Source organism: Gadus chalcogrammus, chromosome 8 (genome assembly GCF_026213295.1).
Source record: "Gadus chalcogrammus isolate NIFS_2021 chromosome 8, NIFS_Gcha_1.0, whole genome shotgun sequence".
Lineage (NCBI taxonomy): Eukaryota > Metazoa > Chordata > Actinopteri > Gadiformes > Gadidae > Gadus > Gadus chalcogrammus.
Genome location: NC_079419.1, coordinates 4,087,012 through 4,114,699, shown reverse-complemented (window position 1 = coordinate 4,114,699; position 27,688 = coordinate 4,087,012). Strand labels below are relative to the sequence as shown.

At 48.7% G+C, this 27,688-nt stretch overlaps 4 protein-coding genes across 6 annotated transcripts in view; 2 read left to right on the top strand and 2 right to left on the bottom strand.

The window, feature by feature from the left end:
- Window positions 1-951: 951 nt before the first annotated feature.
- sft2d3 (SFT2 domain containing 3) lies at window positions 952-3,864 on the top strand. Its single transcript, XM_056597025.1, has one exon. The coding sequence runs from the start codon at window positions 1,040-1,042 to the stop codon at window positions 1,709-1,711; it is 672 nt and encodes a 223-aa protein (XP_056453000.1). The 5' UTR covers window positions 952-1,039; the 3' UTR covers window positions 1,712-3,864.
- Window positions 3,865-4,952: 1,088 nt separating this feature from the next.
- Window positions 4,953-6,705, bottom strand: LOC130387189 (uncharacterized). The gene is made up of 4 exons (XM_056596196.1): window positions 6,677-6,705; window positions 6,132-6,355; window positions 5,558-5,785; window positions 4,953-5,132 (listed from the first exon to the last, which is right to left on the bottom strand). The coding sequence occupies exons 1-4, from the start codon at window positions 6,703-6,705 to the stop codon at window positions 4,975-4,977; spliced, it is 639 nt and encodes a 212-aa protein (XP_056452171.1). The 3' UTR covers window positions 4,953-4,974.
- A 582-nt stretch (window positions 6,706-7,287) lies between these two features.
- Window positions 7,288-22,260, bottom strand: wdr33 (WD repeat domain 33). Of its 3 annotated transcripts, none has more exons than XM_056597013.1 (18): window positions 22,058-22,260; window positions 18,609-18,829; window positions 17,872-17,940; window positions 17,638-17,742; window positions 17,261-17,356; window positions 16,871-17,022; window positions 14,659-14,756; window positions 13,121-13,247; window positions 12,123-12,277; window positions 11,710-11,788; window positions 11,339-11,449; window positions 10,201-10,295; window positions 9,861-9,947; window positions 9,621-9,760; window positions 9,298-9,450; window positions 8,556-9,128; window positions 8,110-8,161; window positions 7,288-7,640 (listed from the first exon to the last, which is right to left on the bottom strand). In XM_056597013.1, the coding sequence occupies exons 2-18, from the start codon at window positions 18,810-18,812 to the stop codon at window positions 7,303-7,305; spliced, it is 2,634 nt and encodes an 877-aa protein (XP_056452988.1). In that variant the 5' UTR covers window positions 18,813-18,829; window positions 22,058-22,260; the 3' UTR covers window positions 7,288-7,302. The 3 variants fall into 3 exon arrangements, with proteins under 3 accessions (XP_056452988.1, XP_056452990.1, XP_056452989.1); XM_056597015.1 differs by having other exon boundaries at window positions 8,556-9,125; XM_056597014.1 differs by lacking the exon at window positions 22,058-22,260 and adding an exon at window positions 21,438-22,051.
- A 1,135-nt stretch (window positions 22,261-23,395) lies between these two features.
- dusp28 (dual specificity phosphatase 28) overlaps window positions 23,396-27,688 on the top strand; it is a 4,434-nt gene continuing 141 nt past the window's right edge. Inside the window, exons 1-2 of the mRNA XM_056597027.1 lie at window positions 23,396-23,754; window positions 24,999-27,688. The exon at window positions 24,999-27,688 is cut by the window's right edge and continues 141 nt beyond it. Coding sequence (XP_056453002.1) covers window positions 23,407-23,754; window positions 24,999-25,103 — 453 coding nt within the window. The 5' untranslated portion in view covers window positions 23,396-23,406 and the 3' untranslated portion in view covers window positions 25,104-27,688. The remainder of the gene's footprint in view (window positions 23,755-24,998) is intronic.

Genomic DNA, 27,688 nt, shown 5'->3' with positions numbered 1-27,688 from the left:
ACTGGCCTGAATTGTGTAAGGGGTATATTACATGAATTTGAACCGCACCACGGTCAATGTTTGAACAGGTTAAGTAATCAGGTTAACCAAACATGCCCACATACATCCTATAACTCTTAGCCCAAAACACTTTTGAGATGATTTTCTGTAGAGAAAAAGCACTCTAATTGTAGAAACATGGAGCTCAAAGATGGCGCGCCCAATCCCTAAGTGGATATAAAGGGCTCATACGGCAACAAAAGCACAACAAATCTTATATTCATGGGATTATAGACAAATTAAATAACATGTCTGCCTTTCTTCCATGTTCCAACAACCAAGTCAGACGTCAAAGCTCAGCAGGCTGAGCACTTAGATATTTTCGAACTGACAACTTCTAGAATATCTGGCCGTCCTATTATCCGTGGGCCAAGGCTCATTCTCCATTTTGCTACCTCATTCAGCGATAGATTGGGACATTTATTAACATGAAAACTCAATATTGCCAGTTCATAAGCTACAGTGTTTAGAATTCAACTAGAACCAATTTAATGACAGTGGCCTGATTGTGTAATTGCCAGTGGTCGAAGGCTCCGTGGAAGAGGACTCCGTTCCTCAAAGATAAATGCTCATTCTCAGGTTAACAACACACAGCCAATCATATTTTCATGGGATTATAGATAAAAACCCTTAAATATATTTTTATTCCATCAATACCTAGTCCTTTCCGCTAGATGTCACTAAATCCTACACACACACACACACACACACACACACACACACACACACACACACACACACACACACACACACACACACACACACACACACACACACACACACACACACACACACACACACACACACACACACACACACACACACACACACACACACACACACACACACACACACACACACACACACACACACACACACACACACCTTCAAGTGTTTATAATACGTCACACGTTGTGACGTCGACCGACGCCTCAACCTCACTTCCGGGATCCAACAGTGACCAAGTTTGTCAACAAACCTCAGCTGGCTCGGCGTTAATATGGCCGAACTCAACAGGCAACTTCAAGAATACCTGGCCCAGTCCAAAAATGGCTCCAAGACCGTCTCCCAGTCCGGCTCCAGCACGGCCATAGACATGGACGAGACGGACTCGGTATCCGGGAGCTGGTTCGGGAAGTGGTCGAGTCCCTTCCCGGGCGGTCGGGGGACCTCAGCGGGAGCCCAGAGCTCAGGCGGTGGGTTCTCCTGGCCCTGGTCCACGGAACCCGACCCTTGCTTGCCGGGGATGAGTCGCAAACAGCGCATTGTCGGTGCCGGCGTGTGCATCTCCTTCTCGGCGCTGTGCTTCGGACTCTCGGCCCTGTACGCGCCGCTGCTGCTCCTCTACGCGCGGAAGTTCGCCCTCCTGTGGTCTCTCGGCTCGCTGTTCGCCATCCTAGGGGCCGCCCTCCTGCGGGGACCCAGCAAGTTGTTCGGCTTCCCGACCCCCGGCGCGGCCGTGTACCTGTGCAGCCTTGGCGGCACGCTGTACGCCGCCCTCGGCCTCCACAGCACCGTGCTCACCGCCCTGGGCGCGGTGCTCCAGGTCGCGGTCCTCGCCGGGTACGTGGTGTCTCTGCTACCCGGCGGCAGCGCAGGCATCCGCTTCTTGGGAGGCATGGCGGCGTCTGCCATTAAAAGGACCGTCACTGGGAAAACGATGCCTATTTGAGAGCTTGTTTTGTGGATACATGGACTGGACTTGAAGTGCCTGCGGCCCGGACTAGACGGGTACAGCGAGCTGCAGCCAGTGTTGCCAAATTGGGCGGAAAATCGGGCCCAATCTGGCAACACTGCGTTCAGAAGGGTCCCTTCGTTGGGGGAACCCGATGACCAACGCTACAGACCGACTGTTGATTCCATTTTGAATACGTGAACTTGTTTATTTTTGTCTCTCGGGTGTGATTTTAACCAATAAAACGTGAATAGCCCCGAGCAATCGTCTAAACACCACTTTCTCCTCACAGTAATTCAAAGTTGTGGCCACTCAGGTGGTCTTGAGGGCCATCTTAGTTAAGATACCGCAATATTTACAGAACGACGGTTTTAGTACCGACATCGCATAAGTTACCGTCAATTATGCATCAAGAGATGGTTTATATATTACAAGTTGCAGCAACAGATGGTTAATCGTTTTAGCAATTCATGGAAAGTTTTACTTTTTGTGTGAGCGGATCAGAATTTTTAAAGCCGGCTTTTTCCTGCTTTTATTGCAAAATGGATCCCGTAGTCGCAAGGAGTGTGTTGTCCCTGAACAGGGACTGATCAAACAGAATTGGGCGTTCGCCCACAGCAATGATAACTTTCTCATCCATTTTTTAAATCCCCCACTACCGGCCGGCTTTTTGACATATCCACGTGTTTTCCCGGGTTGTATCACAAAGGCGATATCATTTGACGGAGTCCAAGTAGCTTCACAGTCGTGTATTTGCATAACCTCGATCTGATTGGCCGAAGGATCCGTCGCTGCCGGATAAGATAATAATTTCTGAACTTCTCACGCAGGCCACGGACTCAACAGAAGAACGGACGGACCGACATGCATTTTGTCCCATGATAAGGGCTTTTTATGGTCCCACTGAAATAATTTTGATAAACAGTTGTCATGGTTACGTAACTCTGCCACGCCTCTGTTAAGATTACAGGGGCACAATCAACTGATATTTACAGTTGATCAGCTGGTTAATCACCGCTCCAAGTGCGGTTTGAACTGTCGTCTTTCGTTTTTTTTTTTACCATCACTGAAGAACATGAAATACAGCGCTCGCCTCCGGCGTTGGAGCAACGAATATGTTTGAGCCAATATGTCGAGTTGTTTCTGGAGATAAATTAGTACAGTGTACAGAGTGATCATTTGCATTTCACCTGTCATTTTTTTGATGAGCGTCTCGGTCTCGAGCGGAAGCGTGTGGCAGTGTCATGGCAACCGAACGTCTCCGTCGACCCTGTCCACCACACTACAACGCAAACCCAGCGTTTTCACATTTATATTTATGCGTTTGTAGATTTACGCGGGTTAGTGTGGACGAGACATTAGTTGGAAGCATGTCAGGGCCTTGGATGGGAAGTTCAACCATTTAACACATTAAGGCCGAGTGAAAACTGCTCAGAAAAATCCAAATTCTTTGACATATAGTAACTTTTTATTTTTTACAGTAACGCAAATAGTTACTTTCCCTGGTAACTAGTTACTTTTATTATAGAGTAATTCAGTTACTAACTCAGTTACTTTTTGGAACAAGTAGTGAGTAACTACAACTAATTACTTTTTTAAAGTAACGTTCCCAACACTGATGACCACGCAGACGCCTCAACGCAGTCGTGAACGTTTATGGTTCTGCGTCGGGTTTTAGTTAGCGGAGCAATCACAGCACACGAAAGGGTCCTTAACCTCCTTGCGTTGCTGGAACTTGGAACCATAAAAAGCCCTGTAATATGACCTTATTTAATAGGTCCATGAGTATGACAGATTTTTTTGGACATTGTTCCACGTCTCCATGATGTCCCATACACGCATTTCCACTTACACGTGCTAAAGGGTAGCCTGGTCCTACCAGACTCTCCTACTTCATTTCATTTGCACAGAGTCTGGACCTACTCAATTGATAAACGTTAACTCACTTGAAGGTGGGTGTCTGTTGAAGTTTAAAACAATTGCATCTGCCCAGTGCCACACCTGGATCTGCCATAACCAATCGCTAAAGTTTGGCCGGGAATCACGTTGCGCAGGCTGTAAACAAACCAAACACTGTGCGTGAAGATGTCCGCCAACGAGAGCTGACTTTAACATCAGTTCTCAGCCACTCCCTGTTCGCTGATTGGACGCACAAAATTTGGACGGAGAAAACCCACTAACTACCACAGACGTAGTACTGAAGGGAAAATTAAATTGAGCGGAAGTACTTAGGCGGGCAGAGCCAGGCTAGCTAAAGGCCCTGGTGATAGACTTACTGGTTGGATATGTACACATAGTACAACATTCCACTGTCAACGCAGTGGAAAAACATTTAAGGTTTCAAATAAATGTACCCTTAAATTATTACTCGAAATTCTGCAAGCAGTTTAGCGGATAAAGGTCACACCGATCATTTGGTCAGCACATAAATCAGAGACGGAGACAAAAACAGGTTTTGTAAACTTTGCACAAACTCTATTATATAGTCTTATACAAAATGGACAAAAGCAAACCAAGACAAACTGTACATTTACAAACAGAGGAAAGACACCCCGAGGTCGGAAGGTTCCTGGGATGGGGTGAGGATTGATGTCCTCCGTTGATCACAATTAAAAAATGAACTTAAATAAACGGAGCGGATTTTGGGAATGCAGAGGTCCTCACTGGGAGGAGAACGCGACAGCTGGCGTGTCGGGACGAGCCTTCAGGAGCGACCGGAGAGACGATTAATTCCCTGGACCTCCCGCCCAGGCCGCCGCATCAGTCGGGTGTCCAACACGGTGCATCGTGAAACACGGGGCTCTGACTAAAAGTTCGGGTTCGAGACTTCGTCGGGCGACCCGCGTTAGTGTCCGAGGGGGGGGTGGTCACACAATGTGTATGTGACGCCTGGTGGGGGTGGGGGGGGGGGGGGGGGGGGGAGAGTCACACAGTGTGTACATGACGCCCGGGGGGGTGGGTGGGGGGGGGGGTTACATGTCAGAGGTCGCGCCGAGGTCACATGGTCGCTGTGATGCATGGCCAATGGCCACGCACATGGTGCCATCAAAGCCTCGCGGCGGCTACAAGGTCTTTTCCATTGGGGTGAGAAGAAGAAAGAAAAAAAATCCTACTTCACTGATTCAGAAACTAAATCTGGTCACTCTGCCGGCCCAGTGGTCAAGTCTTGTGTCAATCAACACAGTGGCGGCCAGTGTGAACCAGGTCAGTGGGCGGGACACCCAACACCAATGTGAAAGGGGGGGTTGGGGGGGCGGTCACTACCGGCCGCGGCCACCACGGGGGACTCCTCTGGGTGCTCCTCTCCTGAGAGGGGGACCTCCTGCACCTCCTCCTCCTGGACCCCAGCCCCCACCCCCACGACCTCCTCGTACGGCCAGCCCATAGCCCCCCTCCTCGCCTCTCTGGGGGGGGCGACCTGTCGGGACAGAGAACAATTCGACGGTCACTCAAACGAGAAAAATCGAAAGAAATCGCACAAAAGTTAAACCCTCGAAGTGAAGATTTGCGTTTTTCCCAAAACTGACCGATAGCGTCCAACTTTAAACGATTTTTGCTTTTCATGACAGAAAAAGTTGTCGATGAAGCAGAACTCAAGTTGTTCCGATACCAGTATCGGAATTGCCTCGGATGCTGCCCAAAAGGCCCGATCGGGTAACGGCGAGTACGCAAGTCTACGCTCCGATCCGATACCGTCACGTGACTCATTTACTACACAGGCCGAGAACATCACAAACACTGTTGGCCAACACCGGTAACACCGGTAATACCGTATCCCGCGGCAACCCTAATCAGAGCCCTCCGATTTATTATAACCTAGCGAGCACCCCATGTTCCTCTTACCCTCAGGCCCTCCTGCTCCAGCTCCTCCTCCTCCTCCTCCACCGGGAGGTTCGCGGGGGTCCCGGGGGTCTCCGGTGCCCGGGCCGTCGTGCCAGGGCCGTTTGCGTGGGGGGAGGGACGCCATGTCCATGCCCTGCATGGAGGAGGGCGGGGGGGGGCGCTCCCCCCTTCCGCCGGGGGAGGAGCTGTCCAGCATCGGCTGGCCGTCACCGCGGTAACCCTCGTGGCCTGGAGAGGACACACACGCACAGGTTATGAAGACACGCACACCCATTAGGAACGCATCGCATATGTCACGTTACGAACACACAAACTAATTATGAACACACACATACACGGCGTGTATGTGTGTGTGTTGGGGCAGGTTTGTTTGTGTGTTTGTGTTGGAGCTGGTGTGTGGGGGCGTGTACACTCGCCAACACACAATCGCCAACACACACACACACACGCACACGCGCACGCGCACGCGCACGCGCACGCGCACGCGCACGCACGCCTCCTCTCTCTGCACCGCCGCCGCCCAGCAGAGCGGAGGTGGCGTCCGTCCCACAATGCACTATGTTGGGTTCCGTACCTCCTCCTCCACCTCGAGGCGGACCTCCACCGCGGGGGGGTCTGCCCCGGCCGCCGCCGCCGCCGCCGCCGCCGCCGCCCTCCCAGCCGCGGCCCATCTCATCCGGGGCCTCAAAGCTATCGTCCTGGGCCCCGTACTCCTCCGAGTACCCTCCTCCTCCTCCTCCTACTCCACCTCCACCCCCCCCGCGGGCCCCCGGACGACCTGGACCTCCGCCCCGGAACCTGGAAGAGACGGGACGGTCAGGAAGCACACCTCGTATGTATTCATACAGCGCTGGTACCGGCCCTCAGCTTCACACAGCCTTAATATCTTTACCTTAAAGGTTGGGTATGGAATTCTCTTCTTTGGCCATTTTTGCAAAATTACTTGAAAATCCTTATCATAAGCCACTTACAGACACTGAGTTAGAAGTACTGACATGAAAATTAAACAAGTCAATCATCTGTCGAACGGGCAGGGCTCGACAAACTCCAGCCAATGATTTCCAGAACCACCGAGTGGCATTGGACAGTAAGGACATCAATCAAACGGTCGTACTGCACTCCCCCTCCCCCTCCCCCACGCGACCCATTTGTGCACGTACTCAAAGCTCGTGACCCAGAGCTTCTGTTTGTTCTTATCCTACGGTAGCTACTGGAGCTAGCTAACTAGCTAATGGCTCGCTCTCGCGCATCTGTGTTCGCGCTCGTGCATGATTGCGAGTTCATGTACTTGGAATGGGTGGAGTCAGAGTCAGTGTTGAACGAGAGGGGGTAGGACCATTTGAGTTGTGTATTTTCAAAATCTGCTGGCGTTTCGCAAATCCCATACCCAACCTTTAAATTTCAATATTTGATATCTTTCATGAACCTTCATACGGTGGAAATAATTTCCCACTGGGATTATTAAAGTATCTATCTATCTATAAACATTCTTATCTTTAATATCACAGAAATCTGCATCTTATCTATACCATCAACCTTTAATCCTCATCCAATAACGCCTAGTAAACAATCATATCTTTGATCTCTAATATCAAGTCAACTCCAACGTGGGTTAGGTTTAGTCCTCGGTTCAGTCTTTGGACAGAGCCTACGGTTAGAAGTCATCAACGCAGAAGCGTGTTCTTCATCACTCCATCCTCCACACATGCATACAACAGTCATGGCGGGTAGTGAGCTGAGCAGGCTTACCTCATGTCCCTGCGCCCTCTGAACTCTGCTCCGTCGCGGGGGAACCCCTCGTTGCCCCAGCTCCCTCCACCCCTCCCTCCTCCTCCTCCTCCTCCTCCTCCTCCACCCTGGTAGCCCTGGTTCGCTCCCTGCCTCCAACCCTCCTCTCCTCGGCCCCCCTGGAAGTCCGAGCCCCCCTCAAAGTCCTGGGGTCCGCGTCGCCCCTGCTGGTTGTCCCCCCAGTAGGCGCCCTGGTTCTGGTCTGGCCCCCCAGGACCGCCCGGACCACCGGGACCACCCGGGCGGTCGTGGGGGGGTCCCATGTGGTGGTTAGGAGGCGGACCTCTGGGGTCTCCTGAAAACAGGAAACCATCACAGGGATATCAGGGTTGATGGCTTGTTTTTCTTTGCTCAAAGACGTCACATAACACTACATTCCACTACCAATGTAGTGGAAATACATTTACCGTTTAAATAAATGTGCCAACTTTGAGTAGAGAATTGCGAGCAGTTTCTAAGGGATCAAGGTTAAACCACTCATTTCGACCAAATGAATGAGACCTGAGAGAAAACAAGTTTTGTCAACTTTGCACACTCTATTATATATATGTATGTCTTATACAAAATGGATATAAGCACCCCAAGACAAACTACTTTTTTTGTCTATTCCCATAATGAGGCAACAGTTTCTATCTAGTTTGGGCTAATGTTACTATGCAGGGGTTCGTAGTTCATAAGGTCGGTAGTTGTAGATATTGGATGGAGTGCCTCCTTCGAGGGTCTACGCCGTTAAGTTGCGGGGGGTCTGTAAACTCCCCACTCACCGTTGGGTCCTTGCTGTCCCATGCCGTGCATCATCGGCCCCGAGTTCTGTCCCTGGGAGACACGGAAACAGATTCAAACAGATGGCATTAATACACAGCGACAGCTTTTGAATAATGACCCACCATACCACTACCCATTCATCCATTCACCCGTCGGTCAACTCTCCTTCACCCATTCATCCGTTCACTCGTTGGTCAACTCTCCTTCACCCATTCATCCGTTCAGTTGTTGGTCAGCTCTCCTTCACCCATTAATCTGTTCAGTCGTTATCCAACTCTCCTTCAACCATTCAGTCGTTGGTCAGCTCTCCTTCACCCATTCATCCGTTCAGTCGTTGTCCAACTCTCCTTCACACATTCATCCGTTCAGTCGTTGTCCAGCTCTCCTTCACCCATTCATCCGTTCACCCAACCATTCACTCCCTTCACTCTCTAATGGCGCTCACCATGAAGGAGGGAGGCCCCTGCATGTTCCCTGGGGGCCCGTGCATGCCGCCCGGGGGCGGGCCCTGCATGTTGCCCATCCCATAGTTGTTGGACATGTTGCCGTGTGTCCGTAGCGGGGGCCTCATCATCGGCCCCGGGGGGCCCATCATCCCACCCTGAGGTGGGGGCCCCTGGGACCCGTCTCTGGGCCCCATGCCTCGTGGGGGAGGGCCCAACATGTTGCCCGGGCCCGGGGGTCCCTGCATCCCTCTGGGCCCGGGGGCCATGCCGTGGGGCCCCTGGGGGCCCATGTTCCTGTGGGGGCCCGGGTGCCTCTGCATGCCTTGGTGGTGGTCCGTGGGTCCCATCATGTTCTGAGGGGGCCCCTGGTGGGGCGGCGGTCCCGACGGGGCCCCCATCTGTCCTTGAGGCATGAAGGGGGGCTGCATGCCTCCAGGGCCCATCGGGGGCCCCATGTTGTGGGGCATCTGCTGAGGGGGGAACCCCTGGGGGGGAGGGGGCATGGGGCAGCCGGGGCCCGGGAAGGGCGGCATGGGCCCCTGGCCTGGCGGGGGGCCATCCATCTTCATCTGCTGCACACACACACACACGCACGGACACGCACGGACACGCACACACACACACACGCGCACACACACACACGGACACACACACAAGAGATCATCAGTAACGCCGGAGTCATAGCCTTCAGAAAAGTGAATCTGACATCTTAAACCTCCTTGGGAGTAAGCGCGGGTCTACCTCCATCATCATGGGGTTGCTGTACTGCAGCATCTCCTGCTCCATCTCTGCCTGGCTCTTCTTCTTCCCGTCGGCCTTCTGCGGCTCCACCTTGCGCTCCTTGGGCATCTCGCCACCAGGGGGCACCAGAGGAACCTTGTTGTCAGCCCACGCCTGGAGAGACAAGAGACACGCGCACACAGACACACGCTTTATTCCATGTCGTCACTCGTTTGTTGATCACAAACCAACGACAGGTGAGTTTTTCGTCCGCAAGACAGAGGTTAGGAGAGAGGTCAGGAGAGAGGTCAGAGGTCAGGAGAGAGGTCAGAGGGGCGTCCTACCTGTTGGAACTGAGCGGGGATGGGCTTGGCGTAAGGGACCTTCTTCTGGGGAACCTTCTTCATGTCCTTGGACATGACCTCGTCCATGCCCCAGTCCAGCCCTGGGATGGACATCTCCTCTTCCGCAGCCGTGTCCTTCCCTGTTCGCCCACAGATCAACAACACGTCATTTGACAACACAAACCCCCGGCGGGCCAGCGGACACACGACTGACTTGGGGGGGGGGGGGGGGGTTCCTACCGCTCTGCTCTTGCTCCATGGCCGCCTTCAGCTGCTCAGGGATGCCCATACCAGGGATGGAGGCCATGCTGTTGGGCTCCATGTCATCTGGAACGCACAAGGACAACAACGCTAGCGGTTAGCTCGGAACACACAAGGACAGCAACGCTAGCGGTTAGCTCGGAACACACAAGGACAGCAACGCTAGCGGTTAGCTCGGAACACACAAGGACAGGTTTAGCCGGGACGTGCCACGCCAGTAGCTTGTGAAGGACCACCTGAGGTCAACTCTATATGGCGGGTTGGGGTGAAGCGGCGCGTGGACTCCCGGGTAGTGCCGTGCCCCGACCCATGAACTCACCGTACTCCATGCCGTCCTCTGACATCCCCGGCAGGAGGTTCAGGTTGTAGCGGTCCCTCATCTTGTCCCCGGGTCGGTTCCTGGTCCAGAACTTACTGCGGAGAAGACACACCCAGGAAACACACCTTTAAAACACGCTTTCCTTTGGGTTTATATCTAAAAAGGTGCGAACCATGTCAGGCGTCAATGTGAATCGCATATTGTGATACAGACACGGCTAGCATGACATAGCTTAGCGACGGTGAACGATCGAGGGACCACGCTTCTTGATTGGGCAGAAGGAAATAAACTAAGCCTTATCCAACTGATTTGTTGGTTCTCCATGAGTGGATGTGAGTGGGTTTTCCGTCAGTGGATTCTCCATGGGTGGATGTGAGTGAATTCTCCATAGGTGGATGTGAGTGTGTTCTCCATAGGTGGATGTGAGTGTGTTCTCCATAGGTTGATGTGAGTGGGTTCTCCATAGGTGGATGTGAGTGGGTTCTCCATAGGTGGATGTGAGTGTGTTCTCCATAGGTGGATGTGAGTGTGTTCTCCATAGGTGGATGTGAGTGTGTTCTCCATAGGTTGATGTGAGTGTGTTCTCCATAGGTGGATGTGAGTGTTCTCCATAGGTGGATGTGAGTGTGTTCTCCATAGGTGGATGTGAGTGTGTTCTCCATAGGTGGATGTGCGTGTTCTCCATAGGTGGATGTGAGTGTTCTCCATAGGTGGATGTGAGTGGGGACTACATAGGTGGATGTGAGTGTGTTCTCCATAGGTGGATGTGAGTGTTCTCCATAGGTGGATGTGAGTGTGTTCTCCATAGGTGGATGTGAGTTTGTTCTCCATAGGTGGATGTGAGTGTGTTCTCCATAGGTGGATGTGAGTGTTCTCCATAGGTGGATGTGAGTGTGTTCTCCATAGGTGGATGTGAGTGTGTTCTCCATAGGTGGATGTGAGTGTGTTCTCCATAGGTGGATGTGAGTGTGTTCTCCATAGGTGGATGTGAGTGTGTTCTCCATAGGTGGATGTGAGTGGGTTCTCCATAGGTGGATGTGAGTGGGTTCTCCATAGGTGGATGTGAGTGTGTTTTAGACGAGTGGGTGTTTTAGGGTTCTCCATGAGCGGATGTGTGTGGGCTCTGGTCGAGCGGTACCTGGTGTGGTCGTTGGAGCCAGAACAGAGGATGTGTCCCAGGGGATGCCACGCCAGACTCCAGATCATCCCCTCATGAGCCATCTCCATCCCGCCCACCTCCTTCTCCACGCTGAGGGGGGGGGGGAACAAGCACCCATGAGGGTCGTGTTAGATACGGGGTCCCCCTTGAGGGCCACCCTCGTGTTAGGGGTCACCCACGTGGGTCACCCAGAACACGAGCCTCTCAGATGGGCTGTACTGCGTGAGACTGAGCAGTCTCACGCATATTATCTATACATATATCCTCGTATCTATACATTCCTATCTAGTTGTATTTTGTTGGAATAGAGGACGGATCACGACATAGGAACAGATCGTTGTCATGGTTACCCCGTGTGCCAGAAGAGCAGCGATCCGTCCGACCCGCCGCTGGCGAACAGACCCTCATGGACGGGATGCCAGGCCACCGCTGCACACACGATAGATGACACACACACACACACACACACAGGATAGATGACACACACACACACACACACACACACACACACACACACACACACACACACACACACACACACACACACACACACACACACACACACACACACACACACACACACACACACAGGATAGATTAAACACACACACACACACACGGGATATATGACACACACAGGATATATTACACACAAACACACTGGATATATTACACACAGAGACACAGACACACACACACACACACACACACACACCAGTACCAAGACCAGTAGCAGAGAAGCACCAGCACCAGGCCGCCGTACCTGTTGCCTCCTTCTTGTGTCCCCTGAAAACCTGGAGCTCCTCCTTCAGGTTGCGGATGTCAAACAGCTTGCAGAGGTGGTCACGTGACGCCGTGAGCAGCCAATTACCATTCATGTTCCACTTCACCTCCATCACCGTGTTCTTGTGGGCGTGGCTACAGAGGGGGGGGGGGGGGGGAGACGAGGAGGGAGAGACGATGAGTTTAGACGGTGAAGTTCTCCTGAGGCTGGTTAGAAGGGTGTGTTGAACTCTTTTAGACACACAGCCAGGTTTTACTGCAAACTGCTAATGACGGTTCCGCAGATAAATACATAGAAATACATGGTTTTGGTGAAGTTTGGACACGTTCCGCTGATCATAGGCAAGACATACTGTATCTGTACCTAAAAGAGTACCTGCGCTGTACCTTACCTGCACTATACCTTAAGGAGTACCTGCACTGTACCTTAATTGGTAGGTAACTAGGAGCACATGCATCAATACAATCCACATTCAGGCAAAATTTGAACACGAGGACGACTGTGTTTGCAGATCTGACCTACGATGCGCTGTCTCTCGCAACTCCGTCCAATAACACAGACGTCGTGTTCCGATTCCCATCGCCCCTCGACACTTGGTCCAGTTACGGCATAATCCACTTTCTACTGATGTATTTGACATTGTTGTCATCGCTCCCATATTGACCACATGCTTTGCCTTGAGCATCGACTGTATAGCCCGTTCCCCTCCAGCACACAAGGCGGGCAAGAAACGCTTTCAATCGACTCCCATGTTAATCAATGAGTGTGAACATCTAGCAGTAAACGTACATAGTGCGGACGCACCATGCTTGTTTACCGCTAGCTCCTCACGCTCACAGATGGAAGCAGCTCTTGTTGTCCTGCGTTGTCTTCCTCCGACCGCTTTGCGCGCTGGACGGTAAACTCAAAGACAGAGGCGTCCTATCATGGTCAATAATTTAACGCCACCGCACTGCGGAGGTAAGCGCAGAACTCACAGCGTGGCCAGGCTCTGGCCCGTCTTGGGGTCCCAGAACTTGATGGGCTGCTGGCTGTCCTTGCTGCCCGACACCACCAGGCCTTTGGTGGGGTGCCAGTCCACGCACTTGACGTCAGCCCCGTGACCTGATTAGGGGGGGGGGGGGGGGAGGAGGAGAAGCAGAGGCACGTTATAAACAGCTTTACAGAAGGAAAGGGTTGGGAGTGTGACGCGTATCCAGTGCAGGGGTGACCTGGGCGGGTGGTGCTGTTCATGTCAGGGTGAATGAAGGGGTGGTGCTACGTGTTGGGTCTGCAGATGAGGGCCCTGAATGCAACGGTGTAAACTAGCAGGACATCTAGGTTAGTCTATTCAGGTCCTGGTTCACCAGCAGCTGGTTGGGAGGACAAGAAACTGGATGCAGGGTATTGATCGTACATCCCATAATAGAAGCAAGAGATATTTCAGTTGTTTAACGTGTTGGAACTACAACGGGATCAAAAGGTTTATGCCTTCATTTAGGGCAGAGTTAACCAGTTATTGTAAAATATTGTGACCAAAACATAAACCTTTTCTTGGTGTACTATTAAAAGTGTTCTTGTTAATATTTTGTATGGTTTACACATAGAAGCTGTAATTAGTTGTCTGAAGTCGCTCCAATTATTTTTTTGTTGACAATTCAAATTCACTTTTAATTTGAAAGGCTTAGGTAACCCTAATTTAAAATTGATTAAAAGTCACAGTGTGGTCCTCAGAAGACCTTGGTCTCCGGTCGTGCGCGCACGCGTGTGTGTGTTACGGTCTTATGTGCAAAAACAAAACATTTTATTGACACGTCCCAAAGGCAGAAACGAGCTCTTTCAGTGTCTTTTTCCATTGAAACAATGTCATTCTAGTTCGAGTTTGTGGTGAAAGGGCGAAAATCCACACTCTGTTTGCTTTGAGCTGTAGGGGATGAATCCTCCAGTGTAATGGGTCACCCCTGAATGATCATCACAAGCGTTTCCCAGCCTACGTAGTGATATCAAAAACAATGCAGCCGGTTTTGCATGCATTCACCAGCAGGGGGCGATAAATCTTTTGAGTATTTGTAACAATTTACTGGGCTATAATGCCAGTGCGTGTGCAAGAAACCTGTTAAGTGTGTGTGAGGTATGTGTACGTGAGATTATGCGTGTTTGTGTTTGGTGTCTGATTTAAGCAGCATCACCAGGCAAGGGTCAGGACATATTGTGTGCACATTCAAATGCTTGTGCCTGTGACACACGGTGTGTGTGTGTGTGCTTGTATGAGATGGAGGTGTATGTGTTTAAAATGTGTGATGAAGAATATGCATATTTGAGGAAATATGCGTGTTGTTGTGTGCGTGTAACGTGTGCATGCTCATGTATGCTTATAATGTGTGTTGACGTGTGTGTGCATGTTGGAATGTTTGTATACATGTTGACGAGTTTGCGTGCAAGGTGTTTGTGTACGTGTTGCTGTGTGAGTGCGTTACTTGACGTGCGTGTGTGTGCGTGTTAGGGTGTAAGGTGTGTGTGTGTAAGGCAGACTGACCTCGGAGGATTCGCTCCTCGTGACAGCGCATGAAGTCCCAGATGCGAACGGTCCCGTCGTCCGAGCACGTCGCAAATTTATTATCGGTGGGCGAGAAGCTGAACACAGGCAAGGAGAGGAAGACCATCAGCACAGTGCTCCACTCTGACCCCCACCCTAACCCCCACCCTCATCCACACTGACCCCCGACCGGAGCCTCCCGACCACTAAACAAGCTACAAGACCCCCAGACTCGCTGACACAGTCAGAGTGACAAAAACCTGCCTCAAGGGGGCAGTGTAGAATCTCAGCCTGGATTTACCCTTGAGGATTGTTAATCGTAATCCACAGAAACAAGCACACCAATAGAGGTGGAGGTGGAGCAACTGTGTATACAGACGCAAACCAACCCAGCCCTGGGGCTTAGTTTCCATGTCGTCTTATTCTAGGAGAAACCACAGGACAGTGTTTAGCTGTCCACCAGAACAACAGAGGTACAGAAGGCTCCACCGACCAGCTCACTAACTCTTAAATTCTCTCGCTCACGAGACTCAGTTGTGTGCGATGAGTAAGGGTCGTGGGCGAGAGACCTTCATAGTCATTGATGACAGGGCCTCCTGAACCGTGTTTGTTTATGACCTTTGACCTCATGCCCTACAGCCCAAATCAACACTGGCGAAAAGCAAATGTGAATATTATCAATGGAGCTATTCTTGCACCCTTCCCTTCCACACGATTTAGATCTGCTTCCTAGATTACCAACTCTCTGTGGCGGTTGTGTTCAGACCTCAGTTTTAACAGCACCAAAATACATTCTCTTACTGGAGTCACAGGTGGGAAAAATGGAAACAGCTTCATCTGCTGGCCATTAGGCGTCACTTACATGTTCTGTAAATCCCACAGTCCTCACATTGAACAAAAACACACAACCAAATCTAACCCACACAGGGCACAAGTCCAATGGCCCTGTCCAAATTGGAAGCGTGTTAGGATAAATTGATTTTGATCGCTCAACCCTACCCCAACAATCAACTACATGCCTTCACAAAAACACACACTCACACACACTCCAAGTCTGCTCAGCTAGACAGACCCTGGGAAGATCATATTTGACTGTAAAATCTGAAGGTAAAAACACAAATCTGATGGTAATATTGAATCACTGATCAATGAGTGTGGCAAGCCATATTCTGCTGATCTGGGGAGGTGATGGTGGTGGATCTTTATTTAAAAGCCTATCCCAGGTTCACTGTGGCACAACCCGTTAGTCAAAGAGGGCAGAGTTGGGGTGAAACAGCAAAGGGTCTGGGTTGGTTGGAGGGGTTAGGGTGCGGCCAACAGTCTGTGTGAAGAACTAGGTGTATTAACTACTACTGTCAACACAAAAATTACTCAACCACTTTATTGGAACAAGCTTGTGATCTATGCTGCCGCAACGCGACCAGCTGTGCTTCTGATGGGCCCCCCCCCTGGCTACTGCTATCACTACTGCCCCCTAATGGGGGCACGTACCTATTGCAACTGGAGGTTCTGGTTCAGATTTTGGACCACCGAGGGACAATGATGCGCAGCTAGCTTTTAGCTGAGATGCTGCTAGCTTTAGCTGAGAGGCTTACAAGCTTTATAGGGCCATGGTGAACAATAGTGTGAACGTTGGGAGCTAATAGTTTGGTTAGACCGTGGGGTCCAGTGATCGGGACTAGGTGTGGGGATAGGAAGTTGTGTGGGAGAACCATCCTTCTGCATGCTGCAACTTCATTGGTTCTCATTTATCAGGGCAGCCCTCCAACTCAGTGTTTATTGGTTCCGAGACCCTTAACTCAATGCTTTATTGGTTCTGAAATGCTGGCACTTTATTGGTTAAGGTTTACATGCCTGGGCACAACTTTATTGGACAGACTGATCTCATCGGGCCTAGCCATGGAGACAGGTGTTTACCTTTAGAATATCCATCACTTTATTCAACAAGACTGCAGAGAAAATAGAAAAATCAACCTTTTTTGCGTTTTCTTTACACAGGAATAAATAAAGGTAAGTATGAAAAACAGCCACAGGCACATAGAGCAGCAACACGAGGGATATCAGAAACAACTCGGCGAGGCTATGCGACCGCACGCCCGTATGCCTGGCGACCGTCGCTAAGGACCGCGTCGTGGAGCAGACACAGGAGGAGAAACACGCTAGTACCGAGCGACTGGGATGGACTACAGAAAATGGTAGATGGGGTATAAACCTGGCTTCTCTAATGGCTTCCTTGTGCGCCTGGAACATCTTGACGTTGTTCATGTTGGACTGCCAGTACTTGACGTAGCCGCCGTGGTCAGCAGTCAGCATCCACATGTCGTTGTGGGACCAGGTCATGGCGCGCACCGGGCTGTCGTGGGCCTGAGGGGGGGGGAGACAACAGCGGGACAGGGAACACATCAGAACCAGGGCGCAGTGTCCTATAGAACTCAGAACTCTGGGACAATAGAACACGGGACAACAGAACTCAGAATGTAGGCCAATAGTACACAGACGAAAAACACAGTTCTTGTGTTATATAGATATTCACCAAAAACAATATTCTCCAAACGGATCTATTAGCAGTTAGCCTGCGCTGTGAGGGCTCGACGGGGCTCACCTGTAGGATGGTCTCAAAGTTGAAGGTGAGTCCGTTCCAGAGGGTGAACTCACCGCTGGAGGCCCCGGTCACAAGGCGTCGGCCCTCAGGGGTCCACTGGACCAGGGAGGGGGGGGGGGGGGGGGGAAGAACAGGAGCAGACACTTTCACCTAACATGACTGACCATGAATCCAGATACATGTCTCCAAGGAGCAGGTAAGTCAGTTCAGTTCGTCCTTCCAGGACGATCAGGAGTGCAATGGGGGCCATAATTGGCATGAATACATGCAGGCCAAACATTTGAAATGGGTGAAAGGGGGGGCTGGCCGGTTAACCTTAAGTAGAGGTGGCCTTAGTCTATGAACTGGTGGGCAGCGTGTGAGGGGCCGTCTCTTACCCTGATGACGAACACGGGGCACTTGACTTTGTTGGTGGAGGTCCGCACAAACTTGGTGGTCACGGCGTTCATGGGGTTGTTCAGCATGCCGATGGGGGGCACCAGCTGGGGGTGTGCACGTACACAAACACACACATTAGACACATACCTCTCCCAAAGAGTGGCGTAGACACACACACACACTCAGAATGCAGAGAGTCATGGCTGATGGTCACACTGTCTGTAGGTACTGACATCATTGTAACAGCCGGCGTCTGGTTGGATGGCCCTCAGGTCTTGCTGGTCCCGCTGCCACTGCCGGTTCTGGCGGAACAAGAACACTTGAGTCAAGAGTGACAGCGAGGTGACCGGACGTTATATACGCAGAGAACGTGAGCAGAATGAAGGGAAGGGGAAGTGACTTCGAAAAGGAGAACACACAGAGACCGGTATAAGGAACACAAAGACGCAGATTAGGATTACAACAGTGAAGAACATAAAGATGCAGGTTAACAACTTAAAAGAGGAAGGTGAAGAACACATAGACACAGGTCAGGAACACAGAGGCAGGTTAGGAACACATAGGGCCAGGTTAGGAACACATAGGGCCAGGTCAGGAACACATAGGGGCAGGTTAGGAACACATAGGGGCAGGTTAGGAACACATAGAGGCAGGTTAGGAACACATAGAGGCAGGTCAGGAACACATAGGGCCAGGTTAGGAACACATAGAGGCAGGTCAGGGACACATAGGGCCAGGTTAGGAACACATAGGGCCAGGTTAGGAACACATAGGGCCAGGTTAGGAACACATAGAGGCAGGTCAGGAACACATAGAGGCAGGCCAGGAACGCATAAAGGCAGGTCAGGAACACATAGGGCCAGGTTAGGAACACATAGAGGCAGGTCAGGAACACATAGGAGCAGGTTATGAACTTAAAAGTGGCAGGTGAAGAACAGAAGGAGGCGAGCGGGTAGAGGCTGGGGCGTACCTCCAGGTACCGGATGACAGAGGGGTTGTAGTCGATGGTCTTGCGGTTGACGGCCTTGCGCATGCGCTTGCCGTCGAAGGTGAGCTGCTGCATGGCCTGCTGCTGGGCGAAGTCCGGCCGCTTGTAGAACACCTGGCGCGGGGCCTGGTGCTGGAAGCGCGGCATGTGGAAGAACCGGGGCGGCGAGGTGATGTCGGTCGCCATGGTGACGCCCGGGACACCTGCAACGACGACGGAGAGGGGGGGGTTTGAGTGGTGGCGTCGTCAAGAGGCAGGTCAGTGTTATACGTAGTAAAAAGTCAACTGTGTTAGAGTCCTAATAAATTGGGTATGATCGACATCCTGGTAAAGGCTTTTACAAGCAATCAGATCATCCTGTGAAATGATTTAAAGTTGAGGTTTCGCTCCCTGCGTTGTCTTTATAATCTGTATGGAAAGAGTGAGTGCTTGTGTTGATTCAACATAACCCTGTCCTGACTGTATATCACATTGAGTGTCGGGTTCCACTGAACAAAACCTTAAATCACTCGATTCACTTCACCAAAGAGAGCTAGATCGTAGATTTCATCACTAAGAGGGATAGTGGATTGAGTTTAAGGACTCACTTACTGTATAACTTATTTAAGGGTTATTCAGACATTATTTTGCAGCGTTAATTTGCTTGTTCGTTTAGGTTAATTCGTATTTAAATAGTTAGTAACTTCTAAATGGGTGAAAAAGAGGGGACCATAAGGGAATCATATTTAAAAAAACATCTCCTCAAACACCTGAATATTTATTCAATTAAATCCAACACATTAAGACTTAAGTCAGAATCAGGGCACAGGCAACTGAAAACAAACTGTTAAAGGTTTAACTTGCACTGTGTTATCTAGACAATGATTAGAAATGTTGATTTACACACCAATCAAGTATAACTGCATAGTGTACAAAATGAAGCACAGATATATGCGGTTTCCTCAGAAGGAAGAATATAAAAAAACATTTTGATGTATACATCAGGGTCATGGAAGACTAGGTATTCAAACCAAAAATAAAACTTTCATAAGACTTATGATTATACAGGACAACTAGCGTGCAGTTTCCCTCACAACTAGGCGACAGACCGTCAACCAGGAAAATAAAGAGAACCAGGCAATCACTAACTTTATCTGTCTAATATTACAAACAATGGACTTACTGTACAATTGAGTGACAGACATTGATTTAAAATGCATAGAAATCGAAATTACTATGCGGCATGTAACGTAACCATAATGATAGGAAGTCCCTCCTAAAGCTGAATTTGAGTTCCAACACAAGATTATTACCTATGTTTTATTGCCAGGGGGCACTATGCGTAAAACAAGAAAAATACGACTTGAAAGCACATAATTATAATTAACATTGCAAGACTGAATGCGAATGGTGAATATTAATCCATAATGAACATCCTACAGAATATATTTATTTTTTATGACCATTTTAGGAAAACTATTTCAACATACTTTTGAATTCAAAGGAATGTTTTTCTAAAACCAAATAAATTCAACATCAAATAAATTGAATACAACTTATTTTCCCAATTGCTCCGAGATTTTCTCCATTACGGTAAAATACCACAATAGATAAAATCTCAAAAACTCAAACTAGCAAAAGATGTGCTTGCCTTTTAATGACCAAATACATTACACATTTCCAGGGCATTGATTTTGTGAATATTCTTAATGCTTTTGCGGAACCTTTCTTGAGGCCCACGTTTCAATGTATCATAAGACTAAGAAACATTTAACATCAGATTTGCCAATATTAAGATCTCAGTAAATATCACGTTGTCACCCAGAACACAACCGATATTATAAACCATTTCTCTAATGTGTATTGTTCTCTATTAAAGTGAGACTAAAGTGACTAACATTAAATCAACCTTCAAATAAGCTATAAGACAACCTGGATAATATGGGTTTAAGATAACCTATAAATATATGAGCATATTAAGTATGTTTTTCAACCTAACATTACTTATCAACTGACCGCTGAACTATAATTCTCAGATGGACTAATAGGACTCAAGAACCTAGTTTCTACATAACGGCAAGCTAAATGGATCTTCTTGATTCAGTTGGATTGTTTTTACTACTTTTTAATTCTACAATAATTTGACCATAGGATCAGAGGTGGAATTTATTAACCTGACTGAGGAAGCAAAATGGCCAATTCAAGGCTGTCAAGAGTCAATATGCAAAGACCAGCTCACCAAGACAATTACAGATAATGATAATTATTGCCCATGGGAGAGTTATTTAGGAATGTGGGCCTGGCTTCGTTTTTTTATTGCTTAGGTTTATTTTCTGAAACTTTTCAAAAAATATTTATGAAATTTGAAGGAGTGCAAGTTATCTTTTCTAATCAAATGCGATTTTATATAAGAAATGTTACATTTTTATAATTCTAATAAATACAAATTTATGATATACTTAATTTTACTGCTACTACAGTTGTTTTATCAATCATAAGGAAAGAAATTGAGTCAGTTGGGGGGGGGGGGGGGCACCATGTAAGCAACCCTCATTGAGGAAGAGACACTTTCCCGCGCCAACACCATATATGGCACATAATACAAATCCAGCACACATTTAAAAACACATTCTGTGTACCCACATCAAAATAGTTAACAATTTGAAATGCAGTGCATATAACAGCATCAGAAACCCACCCACTCTAGAAAAGATGCACAGTAGTGTAATACACATTGGAGTGAAACCAAGCACAACGAGAACCACTTCAAAGAAAACTCAACTACAATTACATTTAAAGCGTCTTTCTGCAGCCCTCACCCTGCGGACGTACCGTCACTGTAAGCCGGGGGAAATCAGTCCAGTTTGAACCACCACAGGTGGATGATTAGTTATTAGTTTAGTGGTGGTCTACCACCACGAGGATTCTCCTTGTTTCAGACTCCCTTGAGGACCTCCACGGTGCTAACCCTGGCTAGCTCACTGTCGGTGAAGGGGGGGGACACGAACATCTACCCGCGGAGGATTTAAAACCCGATCCGTCGACGGCCACCAACTGTTTTTAATGTGTTCTTGGGAAACATTGCTCGTACTTTAACTAGGACGGGACCCCGCTCACGACTCTTGGGTCGTGTTTACAACGCGGCTAAAGGGGGGCTTAGCTCGGGGCTAACATGAGCCATGCTACCTGGACTGTTGGACAGTGTTGCCAGATTGGGCCCAATCTGGCAACACTGCTGGTGGACCAAATCCCTGTGGCGCTTCCAACACTTTATTTAGTCCTATCCTCTACATCACATCGGGCAGTGTGGGTATAAAAACATTTCAAAACACATGTTAAAGGTCTCCCTTTTCCTCCGCGTCCAGAGGAGGTCTCCGTTCTGGTTCGACAACATAATTAAATGGCGGCCCGGTCGAAGTCGTGACAACAACAACGCGCTGCTAGAAACTCACCGACAATAATCCAAACGCAGAGATAGCTAGATCTAGCTACGAATTAAACGAGCTAGATAGCTCTTCTTCTATGTATGATGGGGGTGCGTCTTAAAGTTTATTCAAACGGACATCGGCAAGTCATTTTTTTTTGTTTTTTGCAGCCACCCCGCTGACTCCGTCATCTCGGCGCTTCCTCCTCCTAGCTGCTCGCTTTCGGAGCAGAAATGCATTCTGGGAAAGGGGGGTTCGCCAACCGCGTAATGTTACGTCATCACGCAGACGAGGAGACAAGCGCGCGCCAGACACGCATGCGCGCGCACTCACAGTAGGGCCCAAAACCGGTCACTATTTCTGAGGTCATTAATCACACAACGCCGTAGCCCAACCGTCGACGCCAAATATTTTAAACAACGTTTCAATCCACACTTGAGAAAACATTTTTGAAAGAACGACCCTATTTATTTATCAAAATTAAAGTTTCGAAGTCTTCATTTTTGTCCCGGTCATGCTGTTGACCACTGAGTGGGCCGTTAAATAAAGTGCCAACTTTCCATTCTGAGCGGCACTACGACCCAGGGAGCGCCGCAGCGAGGCGGGCAGCTCTCTCCGTGAGACAAGCAGTAAAAATAGTCCGCCTGCTTTCAACACCAGCGAGGTCAGGAGGACTCGGGACCAGACCGCCTCTACGGGTGAAACCTTATCAATAATCAATAACAATATCATTGGAATGCAAGGAAAAAACGAAATTATAAAAAAATATATATGGGTATAGAGATTTGACCTATAGGGCAGCCAGTGCTCGGCTGTGATTGGACGCAGTTGTCAGAATATTGTAGCAGTGTCCTTGATGAGCCAGTTGAGGCGTGCAGAGTGAGGGGTTGTGAGGACATGGGATACAGACGATGGCTAGTTTAAAATGTTTTAAACTGTTGTAAAATGGAGACTTTAAAATGGAGAGATGTATATTTAAAGCAAAGGACACAAGTGACCTCGGATTTGAGTTGCCGACCAAGAGGAAAATGAGATTGCTCTTTAATCGTCTGTAGCATTTTTGTGCTGATATATTTTATTGTGTTTATTTATATATTTTTCGATTTATTTCTTGTTATGTTTTTATGTTATCTTCTATGTAACTTATTATATTCTTTAATATCTTTTGTATGTTAACACTTTTACTTTTTAAACTGTGTATCTAGATATGTTTAACGTTTTCTCTTTTGAATTTCTATTATTGTCCTGGGATTAAGCAAAGTACCACTTAACCTTATTTTATTAATTTGTTCTTCTGCTTTAGAAGTAAGGCGCCCGGTGAGGGTAAGCTCGGACGCAGCGCACCCCCCCCCCCCCCCCCCCCCCAGCCATTCAGGATGCTCCAGCTTTGTCAGGTGACCAGGGCCTTACTCATCAGCAACGCGCGCTCGGCCTGCAGCACCGAGCTCATCCAGCAGGAGGCGGTGACGCTGTGCATCAACGTGTCCAGGCAGCAGCCGTTCCCAGCGGCCGACCACGTGGCCATGTTGCGCATTCCGGTGTACGACGACCCCAACGAGGACCTCTACTGCCACTTCGACCGCTGCGCCGACGCCATCCAGAGCGAGGCGGAGCATGGCGGCCGCACCGTCGTCTACTGCAAGAACGGACGCAGTCGCTCTGCAACCGTGTGTGTGGCGTACCTCTTGAAGCACAGGAAGCTCTCGCTCGGTGACGCCCTGCAGGTGAGCCGCGGTAGCCTAGCCTGTTGAGCTAACTTTACGCAGGACTATGTGTGGGTGGTATTTGATTTAACGCAACCCCGTAGATTAAACGTTTAGGGTGCCATTGTAAGATGATCTAAGGCAAGGGTTTGGGGGTTTAACTCCCAGTATGAAAGGTTCTGGATGATGTTCAGACAGATTCCTCGACATTACCAACTAGGGCTGATCAATTTGGGGAAATAATCTAATTGTGATTATTTTGACCAATATTGCGATTGCTGGATCGGCTGGCGGCCGAGTGTGAAGCGGCTGGGATGAGGATCAGCACCGCTAAATCTGAGGCCATGACTCTTAGCAGGAAACCGGTGGATTGCTTAGTCCGGGTAGGAAATGAGTCCCTAGCCCAAGTGAAGGAGTTCAAGTACCTCGGGGTCTTGTTCGCGAGTGAGGGTACTATGGAGCGTGAGATTGGCCGGAGAATCGGAGCAGCGGGGGCGGTATTGCGTTCGCTTTACCACGGTATTGCGTTCGCTTTACCGCAACGAAAAGAGAGCTGAGCCGCAAGGCAAAGCTCTCGATCTACCGGTCGATCTTCGTTCCTATCCTCCTCACCTATGGTCATGAGGGTTGGGTGATGACCGAAAGGACGAGATCGCAGGTGCAAGCGGCCGAGATGAGTTTTCTCAGAAGGGTGGCTGGCGTCTCCCTTAGGGATAGGGTGAGAAGCTCAGCCATCCGTGAGGAACTCGGATTAGAGCCGCTGCTCCTTTACTTAGAAAGAGAGTCAGCTGAGGTGGTTCGGGCATCTGGTAAGGATGCCCACTGGGCGCCTTCCTTGGGAGGGGTTTCAGGCACGTCCAGTGGGGAGGAGACCTCGGGGAAGACCCAGGACTAGGTGGAGAGATTATATCTCAGCACTGGCCTGGGAACGCCTCGGGATCCCCCCGTCAGAGCTAGTCAATGTGGCCCGGGAAAGGGAAGTCTGGGGCCCCCTGCTTGAGCTGCTCCCCCCGCGACCCGACCCCGGATAAGCGGACGAAGATGAGATGAGATGAGATATTGCGATTGCGATATAGTATGCCATCTAATATTTATTTCACTTTTATTTAGCGCTTTTCCAGGTACCAAAAGCACTTTACAGTGAAGGGGTGACCTCACCAACTCCCTTACCACAATGTGCATCCCTGACAGCTGGAAAAATCCACTTGATTTCATTGATTTTATATCCTGACTTGTGCTGTTTTCCTCCACCTCCTATCCGGCAGAAAGTGAAGACAGCTCGCCACGTCATCGAGCCCAACCCCGGCTTCATGGCCCAGCTGGAGCGGTACGAGCAGGAGCTCAGAACCAGGCGAGGGGGGGCAGACTGAGGCTGGGCCGCTAGGATCTCTAGCGCACACTGGCGCTGGTACCACCGTGCTCAATTTCATCGTTCTCGCTTATTTTTCCTTTGGGTTTTTGTTTTTTATGTTCTTTCTTGGAACTCAACCGCCTCAACCATCTGTTCATGTTAAAAGGATGTCTTGTACTTAGGTTTATTTAAGCCTACCCTGGCACTGGCACTTTTACTGACAGTTACTTTTTCTACCATGGGACAATACTGTTCTCAACTGGTTCAACTACAACACCCACAATTCCATTCTTCAATCAACGTAGCAACTGTGCCGACAATGGGCTCGCTCTGTAGTGCTCCAGCCATCGAGCATGTAGCTTTAGTGGCTAGCACATGGTCTTGTTCTATTGGATAGGTCTATTTGCTTTCCGTCTCTGAGGCCTGAGGCACCACTTTTGTTGACCTTCTGCTCAATTTGACATTTTTGCTGTGCGAGCAGAACTGCTGCAGTATCTGTTACAGAGTCTCCGCAGACACTGGAAACCTGACCGCAGACAAGTGCCGTTACGGATCAGTCTCAACGGATTCAGAGGCCTTATGTTTTTTTTACCTTTCCTCCCAACTATGATTTTAAATATATAGGACAATTTCAAATTCAACCTTGCACATTAACATAACTGCGTATAGCTGTCAGCTGTAGGCTAACCACAGGCTTCACAGTTCCCACTCTTACCACTAGGTGGAGGCAGGATGCCCTTATCCAGATCCTACTGTGCTCTGATCAAAATTCTGCATGCATTTAATAACCGCCAATCATTTTGAGAATCAATGAAGGAATTCCGTGCGCATTTAGGCGCATTTGTGTAGACATTGGGAAACACTGGCTTGTTTGTGCCAGTAAAGGTCTCCCTCTTCCTCCGCGTCCAGAGGAGGTCTCCGTACCGGCTCAAACACTGGCTTGTTTGAGCCAAAGAGCGTCACGAACTGGCGCAGACTAAAATGCCTCTGGGCGCCGTTGGATAGGCCCTTAATCAATCACAGCAACTAAAAAGCACCTTTCCTCTCAACTAAATCTGCCGTCATTTCCTCTTCTTTGAGCGAAAATATACCATCAAGTCTCGATTGCGTTATCAACAAGCCGTTTTACATCAACGGCCGCCGTCTCGTGTTGGGCGGACATCTTTTTGTACGAGGGGAGAGCCAGACCTTATCTGCAAAGCAAATTAAACATGAGCTTGCGATATTTTTCGGTTCCCAGGCTAGGTTGGGGCCATAGACAAAATAAAATAAGTCAGTGTAAAAAAATTAAAGAATCAAAATAATATAAAGTAAATGTAGAATAATAACAGCGCCATTTGCAATAGTAGCTAAATAATACGCTGCAGATGCGATTCCCATTTCAGGGAATTATATAAAACTAGAAACAAGGAAAGGACAAGCATTAAACAGCAGTATAGAACGATGCAATTAAAAAACAAAAGGGCTATGCTTAGACTAAAAGATATTGTATAAAAGTAAGTGGCTGAAAAGTTTCAGCTAAAAATTACTAAATATAATCTTACGTCTTTAGTGTGTTACTTTATGTTTTTGTAATTATAAGCTGTTCACTTTAAGTAATTCAGAAAATGAGGCAAAAATACCTTTTTACGCATAAGTCTTAAGAGCTACAGCAATAATGATAGCTTCAGGTGTACGGCCATTCACATTGTAGCTGCTACAGTATTACCACAAGATGTCTAACTCAATGATGTGTAGTAGATCAGTAAGGTTTAAAATAGTCCAAGGCTATCATTAAAGTTTTTTTATCTATAGCTAACACACACACATAAAGACAAAAGCACAAGCACGCAAACACATACACACACAAACACAGGCGCACACACACACACACACAGGCACACAAACGTATAAATCACTGTATTTTAGGAGTGTGAACACTCCTAAAAAAAAACATGTGTTTGTTCTTCAGTCGTATAGTTAGAGGCTATGTCTGTGTTAGTATATCGACACATTTTGATAACAAAGAAGTAGTATATAATTAGTTTCAGTATTACTTGGTGAACTAATTCGCTGTGTATACATTAGCGCTGTATGTACTAACGATATCTCAGGTTTAACCTTCTCATTGTGAGGTACTTCCAAAATACTAGAAAAAACAGAGGGAAGAAAAACAGACTGAACAAAGACATAGATAGAACCACGTGTTGTGGTTAAATGTTAAAACATTTAAAAAGACTAAGAACTTTAAAACAAGCAAAAAAAAGTACATCAAAACATCCAACTAGAGCATCCATACTTATCAGGGAAGATTAATGTCTTAAGCTGTGTTGAATTGCATAGGATATTTGTGTATACTTAATCTATGCTAGCCTATTTTCACTGTGAGTCCAGTTATATTGATCAAAGGTGGTTAAATCCAGGGTTAAAATGTGAATGTTGTGAAGGCCTGTTTAACTGACCCGTGGAATTCCCACCTTTGATTTAGACCTGAACATATCTCCTGACTCAAGAGCCAATACTTTGTACGACTTTGCCAATACCAGCATTATGCTAGCAGTCAGCTAGCCGTTAGCTAGCAGTAAGCAAGCAGTAAGCTTATAATAAGCTAACAATAAGCTAACA